The sequence below is a fragment of the Centruroides sculpturatus genome, unplaced genomic scaffold (assembly GCF_000671375.1).
Source record: "Centruroides sculpturatus isolate CEXI.00-Female unplaced genomic scaffold, Cexi_2.0 scaffold320, whole genome shotgun sequence".
NCBI lineage: Eukaryota > Metazoa > Arthropoda > Arachnida > Scorpiones > Buthidae > Centruroides > Centruroides sculpturatus.
Genome location: NW_019384745.1, coordinates 347821 through 364677, shown reverse-complemented (window position 1 = coordinate 364677; position 16857 = coordinate 347821). Strand labels below are relative to the sequence as shown.

Sequence of the window (16857 nt, the reverse complement as noted above, 5' to 3'; positions counted from 1 at the left end):
TGGCGCTGGACGGTGGAAAGTATATATATAATTATAATAAAGTTACAATAAATTAAGTTAATATATAATTATATATACAGTACCTAATTTATATATAATTAATATATAATTATATGTACAGAACCTAATTTATATATAATACTGTACAGACGATAGTAAACTCAATTTACCCGCCTAAACTCTCCGTAGCGTGGTGCTGGACGGCAGAAAGTAGTTCGGCTGCCCGATGACGTTTTACCGAATTATAGGAGTTTTTTTACCATGTTTGTACAGATACCGCCGCAATTTTTTCACCATCGTATAGGAATCCAAACTATAGGAACCCGTGTTATAGGGGGGTCTACTGTATACTAATGAGTAAATAATTCACAATATATAAACTCAAAAAATCTTTTAATGCAGTGTATATAACAGGGGTGGGCAAGCAAAAGTTCAGTGGGAGCCAAAAAGTAGGTTTCGCAAAATGCATGAGAGTCGCAGTTCTGTACTTTTTTATTCTGTACCGCAATTTTATTAGATAATATAAATATAATATAAAACAAATATTGAATTTTTTTAATAAACATATTTTCACAAAATGTGGAAATAAAATTGTAAAAAAAATAATAAAAAGCAGAAATTAATACTTTCAGCAATAGCCGCATTGCCCATGTCTGGTATATAACTTTATTCTAATGTTTTTGATCATTTTAAATTATCGACTTCAGGAAAAACATTCCAATAAGAACAAACACCTAACTGGTTTTTAGAATGTTCTAAAAAAACAGTTAGGTATATGTTCTTATTGGAATGCCTTTTTTGTATTAATTTTAGTAACATATCCAGTTTTTGGAGTTTTTTTAATCTTGAAATTAAAACCCATGCAAGTGGTCCTAAGAGCATAAACATTTCAGCAGTCTGAAAATTATCATTCACCTACGAATGGTATGTGACAGAAACTGTGGCCCGGTGCAATTTCATTTTTCGGGTTTGAGTCTGTTTCAAATATAACTGATGATGTGTACAGAATAGCTAAAATGTCGACATTGGGAATTTTGACAATAGCAACATCAATGAGTTGTTAGAAAGACATGGACAATGAAAATTTGAAAGAGCTGGCAGCACAACTTGCTAAAGAGAACAGTGAAGAGAACAAAGTTCAGGAAATGGTACCACTCAGGGCCTTACCATAAAGACACTTAAAGAAGCTTTAACAAAGAGACAAAAAGGCAGCTGTTACAAATGCTCTCAAACCATATTACAGGGGTCCAAAAAATTACTTTGCAGTGAAAAATTTGTTAGTACATTAAAGTTATACTGTACATATGCTATTGCACACGAGACTTGTAAGTTGTATACAAAACCAAAAGTCAACTGACACTAAATGGACAACTTATAAGTCTTATAACTTATATGCAATACCATATGTATAAATTTAAAGTCATTACAAATTTCTCACTGCACAGTAATTTTTCAGACACCTTATATGACATGATGGAGAAGACAAGGAATATTATTGCAGTTCTCAGCCAGAAAAATCTTGGAGCCTGTCAATCTAAATGATCTTCAATCAGACATATCTCATTAAGGCTGCTTCATTATGTCACTGTTTTCAAGTATGTTTTTAATTTATAATTATTATCTTATTGTCTTGTATGTTATTGTATTGTCTGTATATTCTGTCTTATTTTATTTATAATTATTATTCATATAAAGTAATTATAAAAAAAGTATATTTTTTTAAATTAAAAATTGAAGTATTAACTTTTAGTAGTCAATTTCAAACTAAAGAAACTAGTCTCATTTAAACAGGTTACAATTTTTCCTCAATTTATAAATGATTCACTTAATGAACAGTGGACTGGAAATCTAACCATTTCATAAAACAAACCCCTTATGGTAGGGTCTTGTTTTATGAAATAAAACAGTTTATATTTTACATGATTTTAAAAAAGGCTGTAAATATAATTCCACAAAAAGGGAAATTCTGTATTGAATAAGAAGATACAAGCATGTTCTAATAACTATAAAATTCAGCAACTTTATTATATTTCTTACAAAATTACAAAAAATATTGATCAATTTTTCATGTTTATTCTTAAAAATTTTATTAGTAAAATTAACACTACACATTTTAAAAAAGTGTTGCCTCATTATGTTCCAATTTTATTTAAATCTGAAAAATCTTGTTAGATTTGAGTTTAATCAAATCAGCCCAGAGAGGATAGTTATAAAATATCCAAAGTACTTTGCAACTTTGAATAAAACATTAGTTTTAATGTCACAAGACAGAGTATGTTACTTTTTAACATTATATTAGATGTCAAAATGTTTTTAACATTTACAGAAAAACATTCCAATTCCATGGTTAAATGGTCTACTTCACTTACTCACTCCATAGGTTTGGCCCACTTGCTCCTAATACATTTAGTTTGTAATAAAAATTTTAAGACAATTCAACTTCCCATAAAAAACCAACTCTACCTCTTACAGGGCAGGTAGCTCAACCCTCCCATCCCTGCTCATTTTGATCTTCTCTCAACCTAACTTACCTACTCCCACTTGCTTTACTCAACATAACACCCCATTCACTTTGCTCACTTGTTCAAAAATTTTGTGACAATTCATCAATTCCCAGTGCTAATATTTCTATTTTATCATTATCATTATTATTATTAGTTTTTTTGTATGTGTGCAAGAGAAAAAATTATTGTGACAATTTTAAATTAAGTTGTCAAAAAAATAATAGTTTATAATAGTTATGTGATTTTTAAACTATCCTCATGTGATATATTTTGCAGATTTATTCTCTTAATGGCATGCACTTTTGCAGATTGATTAAGCATTATAATTGTCTGTCATATTATTGACTATGCAATTTTGTTAGACTGTCAAAACATTACTTTTCTGTGTACAAAAAAGAACACAAAAAAATAATGTTTGTAAACCCAAAAATATTCAGGATTATACATTTTTTAAAACATTAAGATGTGCAGTGAGAAATTTGTAATAACTTTAAATTTATCCATATGGTATTGCATATGAGACTTATGAGTTGCCCATTTAGTGTCAGTTGACTGTTGGTATTGCATACAACTTAAGTCTTGTGTCAATAGACAATGTACAGTAAGACCCCACTTAACGCTGCCTCACTTAACATGGATTTGATATAATGCGGTCTGCTCGAAGCCTAAAAAAAGCTCAAAATTTACACCAATTTAAATTATTGCTGCATTTCATTAATTCGTATATAATACAATTATTTGCGAACATGAACCAATCAGCAAAAAATGACAATTTGTCGTAGCACTGTACTTTCCTTAAATCTATGTTTGTTTGGTGCAATTTTGGAAAAAATATAACATCATGGATGCCATAGGAAATATCAACTTCGCTTGGCAAGAATTAACTGATAAATGCACGAAAAAAGTGTGGAAGAAGTTATGGCTGAAGGTATCCAAGAATTCTCAGCAAAAAAGAGCCTATCACTGTATCATTAGATTGACCAAACTCAACCTAATCAATACAGCAGGACTAGGAGATATAGATGAGCAGTATATTCAGGATTTACATTTCTGGTGAGAGCCTTACCAACGACGACCTTCAAGAACTGGCAGAACATAGAATTCGTGTGGAACTGGAAAATAGAGATTCTGAAAACGAAGAACCCAAAAAATTTCTCTACAGATTTCCTTAGTAAAAGTTTGGTAACGATAACCAAAATTATTGATCAAATTGTAGTGAATGAATACTTGCTTACTGGAGAATAAATTCAATAAAAATAAAAACCATTCAAGTATCCAGCATAATTTGAAAACGTTTTTATGTTATTAAAGAATTATGCTGGATACTTGAATGGTTTTTATTTTTATTGTAGTAAATAATAGAGATTTTGAAAGAAGTGCAAAAGCAAAATGAGGAGTTTTGGATGCAATCTTCTGCTACTGACATTTGCTTAAGGAAAGAAAAAAGCGACAGATGAAACTTCACGACTTTATTGCAAAAGAACAAGAATTTCAGAAAAGTCAGGACTTTTGTCACAAAAAATGAACTTTACATTTCTGTGTGCATATGTTTGTATGTTATTTAACATATATTATAATAATATATTTAATATAAAAATTAATAAAAAATAACTTAAAATTAAAGTAAAATTTGTTTATTTTTGGTCGAATGTTTCCTTATCCCTATTTACTCTATGTTACAATGACCTCATTTACACTGTTTCGCTTAGCGCTTTGTCGTCTAGGAACGCATCCACGGCATTAAGCGGGGTCTTACTGTACTTACAACTTTAATGTAATATGTGAATTATGTGTGTTCCACAATTGTGTTTTATAAAATATAACTAAATACAGTATTACTGCCAAGCAGACAGCAAAACATGTTCAAGTCTCATTATAGTTTATTGAATAGAATTCTGGATCCTGCTTCCAGTGTGGATAGTTGAATATATCAGATGTTAATAATGTTAATAGATTGATATTTGGGATTATTCTAAAGCTACAATATTTTTTAGCATTGCATTTAATTTACATTAAATATTTTTTTGAGATTTAAAAATTTTCATAATAGAAGAGTGGTCTGTGTCAGAAGATACAACAAAAGTTATGGACAATGTCCTCTAATAGTAAACATGCCATCTATTGAAAGAAGATAAAGCTTTGATCTGAACAATTGCAGTCTATGCAGCATTTTCATTCTTACCATGTGTTGAAATAAAGTGTGAGTGTGTTGAGTGTTGCATTGTTGCTTGCATAATAATAAAGTGGGAAAAAGTTACTGGATTTATTCCATTAATAGTCATTGTGAAATAACAGTCAAAGAATATAAATAATAGTTATCGCTAATAAACAGTACAGTTGCAAACTGAAAATAAGTTATAGACAGCATGCTATTTATGAGAATAAATACAATATATGTAAAATAAATATATGAGTGACTAATTGCCATTTAAAATTTTTTTGGACACAATAATAAACTATCATTCACAAACTACTGAACAGTTAAAAATACCATTGATTGCTTAAATTAGAAGTAACCAGAAATAAAGTTAATATTTTTACTTTTACACTGTATTTTATATTCAATGATAAGTATATTGCAAACAAAATGTTTCAATATAAAATAATAAACAATAATGAAATACTCAGTTTTTCAAAACCGCAATGCAGCATAATAATCAACACTTGGCATAACTCATTCATTTATTTCAGTTTTTGTTGAACTGAAATAAATGAATGAGTTATGCCAAGTGTTGATTATTACGCTGCACTGCAGTTTTGAAAAACTAATATAAAGATACAACACAGTTTCAAAATATGAAAGAAATACTCAGTTTTAAAACTGACTCAAGATATATTGTATTTCATATGAAACTTAATTCCAAATAATTAATCTAAAAATATCACAAAGAAAACTGACAGTGCAAAATCTGATTGAAAATAAAAAGATGTAGCCTATTAGTTAAAAAGACCTGGGATATATGAATTACTGTTAGTCTCTAAACTTCAAGATAGAGAAAGAAGTATATATGTTGTTCTTAAGGAACATTGGAACGATGACTGAAAAGTAAATCTACAAGAGAACAAAAACTGTCTTTACAGATCAAGCTTTAAGTAATGATGTAAAAGTTAAATTGACAGAAGTCTTAGTAGATATGACTCTACCAAGAGCACTTTCACTACAAACTGAAATTCTGAATCACTGCTATATAAACAGAAGTCATAAACAAAACATGGAAATGTTAGCTTTAGATCTAAGAATAAGCACTAAAAAGTTTGTATTAAAGAAATTTATTCAATCTGAAAAAAATTTACACAACAGTTTGTTCTCAACTACAATCCATTTCTAACTGATAACAGCTATAACAGAACCCTTTACAGTCCCTTTGAACTGTAAAATTTTAATGAATGTGATGAAAACATAGAAGCTTCAAAAGACACCAAATAATATCTGGCCCTTCAACATTTGATGATTTTTGACATATATACTCAGGCATTAATAAATTTTATTTGTTTGATGTAAAATGCTATAAAAAATAATTAGAAAACTATTTATAAATAAGAAGTTTGCAATAAACTGCTTTTATAAATATTGATAATATAAATCCTATATTAAACCTTAGGTCTTGAATCACAATGCTATATTTAATGCAATTTTAATCTAAGTTGATAAACAATAAATAGTTAAATACATTCTAAAATAATAATATGCAAAATTTTATATTCCTATTTATTGAGTAAACAATTTTAAATATTCACATTCATTTTTCAAATTCAGACAGTAAAAAAAACTAAAGATACAAGATATATATTTTAGTATCTTTAATACTGTATATACATAGGAATAAAAACAGTTTCTGCCAAATGCATTAATCTGAAAGCAGTTAATTTCTTATTTATTATTAATACTCAGATTTTATAATATAAAGTAGCATTCAACATACAATTCAATGAAGCATATATTAACAAAATTTTTTGCAATATTATTCAACATACTTTACAATTTACAGAGAAAATTAAGTTTAGAATGCTTCTTTATAGTTTTCGTGCAAATCAATTTGGCATACACTTTACAATGTTTTAACTAATTATTATGAATACAACCAAACCCAAAATATTCTAATGATGAAACAGTAAGAATGGATAAACCATTAAGTTAGAATTTGGCTAACCAATTTTATAGCTATTACATGATTTAGACTAAAGGCAAATGTTAAAATAGTTATAAAAGATGGTGGCTTAAGTTAATAAGCATTAAAGAGGAAACAAAATTATACATCATTCCAAAATGCATTTACAACAACAAATTAAATGAATAAAGTCATTGTCATTGAAAACCTTTAAATGTTGGAAATGCTGTATTGAAATTCTTAAACTCACTTGTAAGAATTACAGAGAACAAAAAGATAGAACTACGGCATCCCTTATCCACAATTATTTTATAACTGAAATAAAAATAGGTAGTTAAATTTCATAATTTACATTAAATTAAATACAAGGAAATAGCTCCACCGTTTACTTTTAGTCCAAATTGCATAGCATGTATAAAATTAATTAGCCTAATTTTTGTCTAATAAAGTCAAACTAACTATTATTTGCTAATTATTATGGAAATTTAATAAAAATACTTTTTGTAAAATTTTTTTTTATTGATAAAATTTGATTTTAATTTTTATCCCCAGTTAGTGCAATTTCTTTTTTATTTAAAATAAATTAAAGAGCAAAAAATTTGTCTGAATTTTTGGATTCCACATCACAATTAATGAAAGATTGCTAAGTTTAATCAAAATCTATCAAGTGGATTTTGAGAACAAACACAATTCTGTAAGTCTCATAGAAGAAGCTTTGCTAATGCTCCACTTCAAATATACACATGAATGAATCTATTGAAATGATTTTCCTTAAGCTATATTAATTCAAACATACAATCATCACATGTACACAAATCATTATTATATGTAATAAGTATTTCCTATTATATCTGAAGTGTTCAAATAATTATAATATAATATTCAATGTATTACAGAATATTGAATTCAAGGGTTGGATGTCACACCGATCTTTTGTTTAAATGAGAATTTTCTTGCTTATTACAGAATATATCTGATTAAAAACATGACTTTCTTTTAGCATGTTAAATTTTTAAATGAGATAATTTGTTAAATATGAATACAGTAGAACCTTCTGAAATAAATAGCACTGGAACAGTCTGAAGTCATTACCTGTATTTAATAACAAAAAGAAATTCTTATGGTAGCATTTTTGACATTTACAAAAACATCTTCATCAGGTAAAAAAAATGCTCAAATGCTACTATAAAATTTTAAATTTTAATACAGTAGACCCCCTATAAAACGGGTTCCTACAATTATGATTCCTATAAGACAGCGAAAAAATTGCGACAGTATCCGTAAAAAACTCCTATAATTACGTAAAACGTCATCGGGTAGCCGAACTACTTTCCGTGCCGTCAAGCGCCACGCTACGGAGAGATTACTATCGTCTGTACAGTATTATATATAAATTAGATACTGTACATATACAGTCGACCCCCCTATAATGTACGTTCCTATAACGACAATTCCTATAATGTAGCAAAAAAATTGTAGAAACTTTCGTATAAAGTACCTCCTATAACGTCGTTTCGCGACAAGATTGATAGAGTCTGGACCAATAGTGGATGAGCAGCCGAACTACTTTCCTCCGACCCTGCGCCACGCTACGGAGCGGCTAAATTGAGTTTGCTATCGTCTGTTTAGTATTATATATAAATTATATATAAATTAGGTACTGTACATATAATTATATATTAATTATATATAAATTAGGTACTGTATATATAATTATATATTAACTTAATTTATTGTAACTTTATTATAATTATATATATGCTTTCTGCCGCCTGGCAACACGCTACGGAGATTTTAGGCTAGTAAGTTGAGTTTATTATCGTCTGTACAGTATGTAAATTAGGTACCGTAAGTCTAATACAGCACTAATTTTATACATTTCTTGTGAAAGAAACACTTCTTATTCAACGTCCATAAAAATTATTTATATTAATGATGTCTCCAAAGGTCAAGTTATTTTTATGCAAAAAATTTGTTATTAGAAATCGCGGCCGCCGTTTAATGTGCTTTTCCGCAATGAAAACCAGCTTTAAGCAACAGCATAGTCGAACGTACACACTTGGTAAGTAATCCTATAATTTTTTGTTTATAGCATAGTTTATACAGATTATTCCCAAAAAATTTTACATATTTTGGAAATGTTGAGTCGAATTAGTCTAGAATCAGTTAATTTTATAGAAGAAAACCTTTCGAACAGCCTTAGTCCGTAAAGTTCCCACCTATCGGGCTGCGATTGGCTCATGTATATAATCGTTCCTACAACGTAAAATTCGATTAGCGTGGAATGTATCTAAGCGTTATAGGGGGGTCTACTGTAATTATATATTAAGTATATATAATTATATATTAACTTAATTTATTGTAACTTTATTATAATTATATATATATTTTCCGCTGCCTGGCGCCACGCTACGGAGAGTTTAGGCAAACTATCGTCTGTACAGTATGTAAATTAGGTACCGTAAGTCTAATACAGTACTGTAATTTTATACATTTCTTGTGAAAGAAACATTTCTTATTCAACGGTGATAAAAATTATTTATATTAATGATGTCTCCAAAGTTCAGCAAAGTTTTTGTAGAAAAATAACATCAGAAATCGCGGCCGCAGTTTGCTGAGCTGTTCCGCGGCGAAAACAAGCTTGAGCAATGGCGATGTCGAATGGTGCACACTCGGTAAGTAATCCTACAATTTTTTGTTTATAGCGTAGTTTATATGGATTATTTCCAAAAAAAAAAATATACGTATTTTGGAAATGTTGAGTCGAATTAGTCTAGAATCGATTAATTTTATGGAAAAAAACCTTTCAAACAGCCGTAGTCCGTAAACTTGACACGTGTCGGGCTGTGATTGGAAGGACTCGTAAGAAATTGGATTCCTAAAGAATGGAACGTATCTACTGTCTTATGGGGAGGTCGACTGTATTAATTCATTCTAGATGGAACACACAATTACAAAATTTGAGGATCTTGAAGTGGTTTGCAAATTTCATAACTGTGTTCCATCTAGAATGAATTAATGTTAAAATTTAAAATTTTATGCTAACATTTGTGTTTTTTGTCTGATGAAGACATTTTTACGTCGAAAGTGCATGAGCATTTCTTTTCGTTATTAAAACACAGATAATGCTGAAAAGACAGTGTCCTCAGCGCTATTTATTTCATGAACATTTCATCATAATGAAAAAAATTTTTTTAGTAAAACCTTAATTATCCAAGGTAATGCAGATTAATGATATCTCAGATAACAGAAACTGCAGTTTAAAAAAAAAATGGATGGATATAGCCATTTTGGATTAAAAATATAAAAGATTTATACGCTGTATCACTTTTAAGCCTCTTTTTACATTTCAGTGAATTTAAAAATCACCTACAGTATAGACAACTCTCTAAACTTACTTTTCAATTAATCAAATAAGAAGATATGCCAAATTATCAATAATGGCTTTTAATAGTGTGATAATTTGGCAGATTGTCTGGATATGATTAAATCACCTATAATAAAACATTTTTTATTTCATCATTTATTATATGCTAACACACACAATATTTTTAACTCCTTAATATAGACTTTTCTTGGAAGATATGTGCAATAACACAATGGTTTGTTTGAAGAAAGATGTGCAATGCATGCATGCTTTGCTTGACAGAAATCATCCAAAAAATAGTGGTTATATTTTATTCACAGAAATCATTATTGGAATATAATTGTGTAGAGTATCTACATGTGAGGCCAAACAAGAAAAGAGTTAATGAAAAACAATTTTACTTTCTTTTGCATCAATACACAAATGAAATTTAAGTAATATAGGTATCCCTTGCTTAACATGGAATTTAACACACAAAATTAATTGCAGCAATCCCTTTATATAAGCAGAAAAAGTTTTAATTCACATAGCTTACCAGCTGTTTTTACTTAACGTAGATACTGTATTCTGATTAATGCGATTTTGATATTCATGGTAGGATCAAGGGATTAATTAATTAACCGCATTAATCAAGGAATACCTATATATATGAATTCAGCAATCATTATTATTATGTATATAAGTGAAATATATGTCAATATGCACAATAAGCCTGCTTATGAAAGTTACAAAATTCATTCAAATTAGGTGCAAATACAAAAATAACTGTTCTTTTATACAATTATGATTTTCTTAAGATTATTTTTCATTTCATTTCTTGAGATTATCCATGTTTATTAAAGCTTATACATTATGCAACATTAAATCTGTCACTGCTTAAGTTATCTTAGGACCCATGCATTGCTACCAGTATTGTTTTTCCACCTAGCAGCTCAAGCTCACTGTTCTGTGAACCAGGCAGAGTCTCTGGCTATCCTCTGTAAACTCCAGCACATCCAACAGAACTCTGGCAACCTCAGCTATCAGCATCTGCAGTGATAGCCATATGGCTCTTCACCAAATCAGAGCATAGAACCTATGGCTACCTACACTCAACAAAATCATCATGATTTGCCTTAATCTGCCTCAAAACATCACCATTGACCATAATTGTATTAGAGGGTACAGTGGGATCCCAGAAAATGAGAGATCAAACCTCCTACCAAAAAATGCAATCTATGACATAACTAGAATTACCTACACAAAGATTTTCCTAGGCTGAATCTCACGCCAACTTCAGAATATAACTTGGAACAGCTGGCAGCATGGGATGGCAGCACAACTGAACACACAACTTATCAGTTTCTACCAATTGTAAAAGAGAGGAACACCAAAAATATCTGTGGTCATCCTTCCCTTTACTGCAGCTTCTGATGCAGCATGGTGATCTTGGTTTATACCACCTGTGCTTCTCCATAAAGGCAATGAGCTATGCCCCTGCACGCTTGGGAGGAGTGAAGATCCCCAACACATCTATCAAAGGAACAATCTCATCAAGACCATTAGAAAGGAGGGCTACCAATGGCCTTACAACCCCAGTGTTTTTATTAGCAATGAGGACATCTACAATGCCTTCAAGAGTTTTGCCAACAGTGTGATCATCACCAACCATCACCAAAGTGTACATGTTGACTCTTCAGTTACGATCCCACCATAATAACCCCAAAGTGGGTTTTTCTATACACAATTATATGATTGCACAGTAATGTTGTTTGAGGTATTATGTTGATTTATGAATTATGTAGCTTAATGTATTAAGCTGTTTTATGGACTTAGTTACAAAAGAAGAGTGCAGCAATGTAAATAATTATTTTCATACTCTTATAACTCTGCTTATATATTTTTAATAAAAGGTTCCTGATGTGGCTCATGAATCCCATCCTCATCTTTCTCAAACTATCAACTTCACTTCTTCCTCCTCCTAATCCTACTTCCATACTTTCCCTTCCCAAGGCTACACCCTCAAGTCAGCCTTCCCCCCTCAACTGCCAGTATTGTCATCCTGATGATCTCAGGGCCCATGCATTTTTGCCAGTATCATCCAACCAAGTTATCTTGGATCTGCAAATTAAGAGGTTAAAAATATTTATTATTGTAGTTACATTTTAATACAAATGATTTGTCTCACATTGAAGTTAAATGATAAACAGTAACAGAAACAAATCATTTTGTTGATTGTCTTCTTCATTGATGGAAAAAATCTGTCTGCTGCAGATTCATAGGAACTTTGCTATGTGGATGCTTCTGTCCTATGTAAAAAACACAAGGCAAAGCTTATTTCAAAGTGATTCATTTGTAACAAATCCAGAATAATATTATTGTTTTAAATTTTCCTTTATGAATTACAGTATATGAAAAGTAGTGTATTATCTGGAAAGAATGGAAAAACAATCTGTTCTGCATTGAGTAACCCATAAACACAGAGGTTCTAGTAAAAGATGGAGATCCAAGGAGATGAGATGTAGTATATTGAATTACAGGTTTGCCTTAGATAATGCTGAACCTCAATTAATCAGTGCTTGGTTCTACTGTATTGAGATGTCAGATGTAAATTAGTACTTAAAATTCTGAAAATTTTCATTAAAAAGAAATAATTTTAAACTAAAATATTGTTAATGTTATTAAATCAATGTTTGATTAAGGACTAAATATTAAGATGTTACTTTACAAATCCTTTTTATTGAATAATGAAACTACTAGACTTTTCTATATTTAGGCTAACACAATAATGAATAATTCTAAGAACTTATTATTAAGATAGATGGTATCTCTACCTATTTATAATTTTGAATAGCATCAGATTTATTGATTAATAATTCAGAAATGTCTAGAAAGAGAGTTGTCTCAGAATTGTGGCTCAAACTCATTTCAGAGTTGAATGAAATGTCAAAAGTCGCACCATCAAACATTAAAAGAAAAGCTTTCAGATAAAGTTGAAAATTATGAAAAAAAAGGTCTTCAAAAATTAGGGAAAAATAAAAATTTCAAACACCTAAAAATATTTCTTAAAAACTGAAGTTTAATAATGTAAAAAAATTTGAATAATTTAAACTGATTTTTTTACTTAATAAATTTAAGATGTACTGTACAATGTATCTTTTAGGTTGAAATGCATTTGCCTTGAAAGTTCCCATTTGCATAATACTAAACATTAGGTGATAATTAGGTCTATGTTAAAATATTCTTAGAATCATTCATTTCCATATTAACCTAAATATAGCAAGTAAATATTTGGAAGTTTCATTTCATATTTAGTATTAATTGAGCTATTAATATTAATACAAATTGATGTATAATACTATTTTAAAAAACTAATGTGTTATTCTCTAGATGTCAAATTGACTTCACTCAACAGCTAATTTTTGTTTTTAAAATAACAATGTATGTATGTTAAAGATTTCATTCCTCACAATAATAAAAATGAATAAACATGGATATGATATATATATATATAAGGATAAAAAAAATTGCTAGTGATTAAATAAAAGTTTTCTACTTTTTCTTCTGGTGGTAAAATGAATAATATAAAAACATTTTTTAAACACATAATATAACATGACAAGAAAATTTCTATAATTATTAGTATGACATATACAATATAAAATAAAATATGTAGCATATGTTTACTTTTCTTACATATATTAATAATTATTTTGTTTGAATATAGCAACACAATATGTCACCAATCTGCCAAGGGGATCCCTCCCAAGAGAACCTTCTATGGGAAACTGCTTTTATTTATGTGTTGTAAATGTGAAGAAAACCCAGAAAACTCCAGTCCTTTAACCAAAAACCCATAACCAGTGTTCACTAGCTTTATCCATTTGGCCACATATATTAACAGCTTATTGATCTTTCAATGTTTTTACTAAATAACCTATTTTTAATATATAATATTAATATAAAAATCAAAAAAGGTAACTAAACATCAGAACAGATAATTAAGATTATGTATATTTCATACTTGTAGAAACAGATCTAAAAAAAAAAAAAAAAATTTGTTTGGTAAGGAAGTTCACAAATAAAATTTTTTTTCTTGTCTACATTAAATATGTAAAAAAACAAAACAACAAATATAACAAAACATTTAAATTATTTTAAAATTGTCTAAAAACATTTCTAAAACGTTGTTTTCTAGAGTAGCAGAATGCACATACATAATTACATGTTAAATGACCATAAACATCTGAATTTATAAATCATGCAAAACTATCTGCTATATATATTTAAAGAATAAAATGTAAAAAAAAATTTAAATAAAAATGTAATATTTTGAAATGTTTTTATATATTATTATTATTATTAAAAAATAAAAATTGATTGAATGGAAGCTTTAAATATTACCTCAAATTACTTTATGATACATAATTAAATTACTGAAGTATTGATTCTAAATATAATTTACAGAAACTTCATAATTTTGACAAAGGATCATTTATAAGGCAAAATAAACATTGCTTTTTAAAGAATTTGTGTATTAAAATGATTGATTAAATATTTAATATAAAAAAGGCTGAAGAAGTTACTGAACAATTGATTATACTTCTAATCATTAGCTAATAGATTTAATTTTTTTTAAAGTGAAATTAATTTGCGTCTAGTCTTAGAAGTGTATAGTAGAATAGTTATTTCTTATACAAAATATTATTTTTACTACAAGTAGAAATAACTACTAAGTATTTACTATAGGAGAAAAGTTTTTAATAAAACCTAAATTCTTTCAGATAGATGAGTTTTATTCAGACTGATTTTTTTATCTATGTCTATATGTGAATTTGAAGTTTTTTTTTAACCTAATTATTATTGAAGAAAGTCCGATTTAAAAAATCTTTACTCCTACAAAAAGAAGTAACATTATTGTAATTTTTATACAAAAAATATACACAATAAAAATATTAATAAAATTGACTGGAAAACAATATTTGGAATCATCAGAAAAACATGAAGCATTATATACAGATATAATTTTACATTTAAAGATCAACTTATAATTCAATTTTATTATTCAGTTTCTTAACATTTAAGGTAAAACATTATATGCCAATAAATTGACAAAGTTTTGTCAAAAATTAAACTTACTTCTATAGTATCATTGAAATATATACAACATATAAAATGCATTGTTTGAGTTTGCTAAAGAAAAAAAGTTTGATGATTCTGTATTTATAAAAACTAAATTCAGTTTAGTTAAAATGAAATTTAATTAAATGATTATTATCCAGAAACAAATGTTAATATATATAATTACATAATTTTTAAAAATTATGTTTTCAATAGGATTATTATAATTATTATCCTTTAGTATAATTAAGATTTTGTTGTTTTAAAATCAATATTTCTTTATTTATTAATATTTTATGATCCATAATACATTTTCAGAAATTCAGTAATTTTTTTTCTTTTTAATTTTTTAGCATGCCTTATTAACAGATAATTTTAGATGCTAACCTCAAATTGTATAATTTAAAAAAAATAATAATAATTTCTTAATTTTTGTTTCCATTTTTATAATTACAAATTCATTTAATTTTCGACACATTAAAATATGTAATTTTAAAGTCACAAACGCCAGCATTTGTACTTTAAACAATATTCGATATCTTATTTATTTGTCGACATTGAAAATAAATTTAATAGCATTAAATCAATCCGTTCATCGACAACAACAATGGTGCTTAAATAATTACCATACGATAAGTCTCATAATTGTAATAAACGAGCTCGATAACATTATGTAATGAATTTGACTTACTTATTTAATGCTAAACATTGTTATCATTATACTGTAAAAAGTGTAAGTATATATTGCTATATGATAGATTTGTAATACTAATGTTTACACAGAAGATATTTTGCATTCATTTACATAAACAATAGTTTTAGCTTTGCTTTTTTCAAGTATTTACTCAAAAAATGTATAAACATAAAACTTATTTGTGTGACTTCTTTTTTTCTTTTTTTTAAATATGAATGTAAACAAATATGGATCATTACCTTATTTAAAGTTGTGATTATTTAATGTAAACATACCTTCTTGTCTTAACTTCATAGCATCGCTTTCCCGTTTCTTCTTTTCCTCTTCTGTCTCGTCGTCCTCATCTGTAAAGATCAAAACAAACGGAACTGAGTCTTGGCCGGAAACGAAACTCGTCACAATTCCTCTCGGTTATCATCAAACTCCCTCCAAACTTATCATAATATCCGTAATTCGTCATAATTTCATAGCATTTAAATGAAATATACAAATCAAACAGGTTCAGTGGCGTAAAGGCAACTGAACATGCCGAAACGTTTCAAGTTACCGATAATTCATCCATTTATCAATTAATTCGGAAATTAAGTGTACTTACTTTCAAGTGTTTGACAATCGATAGATTCTGCCCAAACCGTCCATAGTTGTCCATCACTTTTCGTTGAACTCTCCTCCGTTGACGCCATTTTGAAATCCTTCTCCGATCCTTTTTTTCGTACCCGTGACGTCACATGTATCTACACAAATACTCCTTGTGGCCGTCGTTACTATACTCTTCCGCTTTACTATTAGAATAATTTATTTTACNAGACAGACACGAAGTCAAAAATTTTTGTTGTGTGATAAACATTGGAAATTATATTAACATTATATATGTTGATAAGATGAGACTATGTTAATTAAATAACTTTAAGTATATTTAGTATATGATTTATTATGATAATGTCACATGTCACGCTAGCTGCATAACGTTCTGCTTGACTTTTATTGCTGCTTTTGTATACGTATATGATTTGTTGTAAACTTGGTTCGTACTACCTACATATGTAGAAATCTTTTTATAATTTTCTTAACTGTTATGTTTTT

At 28.4% G+C, this 16857-nt stretch overlaps 1 protein-coding gene across 1 annotated transcript in view; it reads right to left on the bottom strand.

The window, feature by feature from the left end:
• LOC111628436 (mucin-5AC-like) overlaps positions 1–16556 on the bottom strand; it is a 242134-nt gene extending 225578 nt beyond the window's left edge. The window contains exons 1-2 of the mRNA XM_023372220.1: positions 16370–16556; positions 16050–16118 (exon numbers count right to left, since the gene is read on the bottom strand). Of these exons, the coding sequence (XP_023227988.1) occupies positions 16050–16118; positions 16370–16457 (157 nt within the window). The 5' untranslated portion in view covers positions 16458–16556. The remainder of the gene's footprint in view (positions 1–16049; positions 16119–16369) is intronic.
• Positions 16557–16857: the final 301 nt, after the last annotated feature.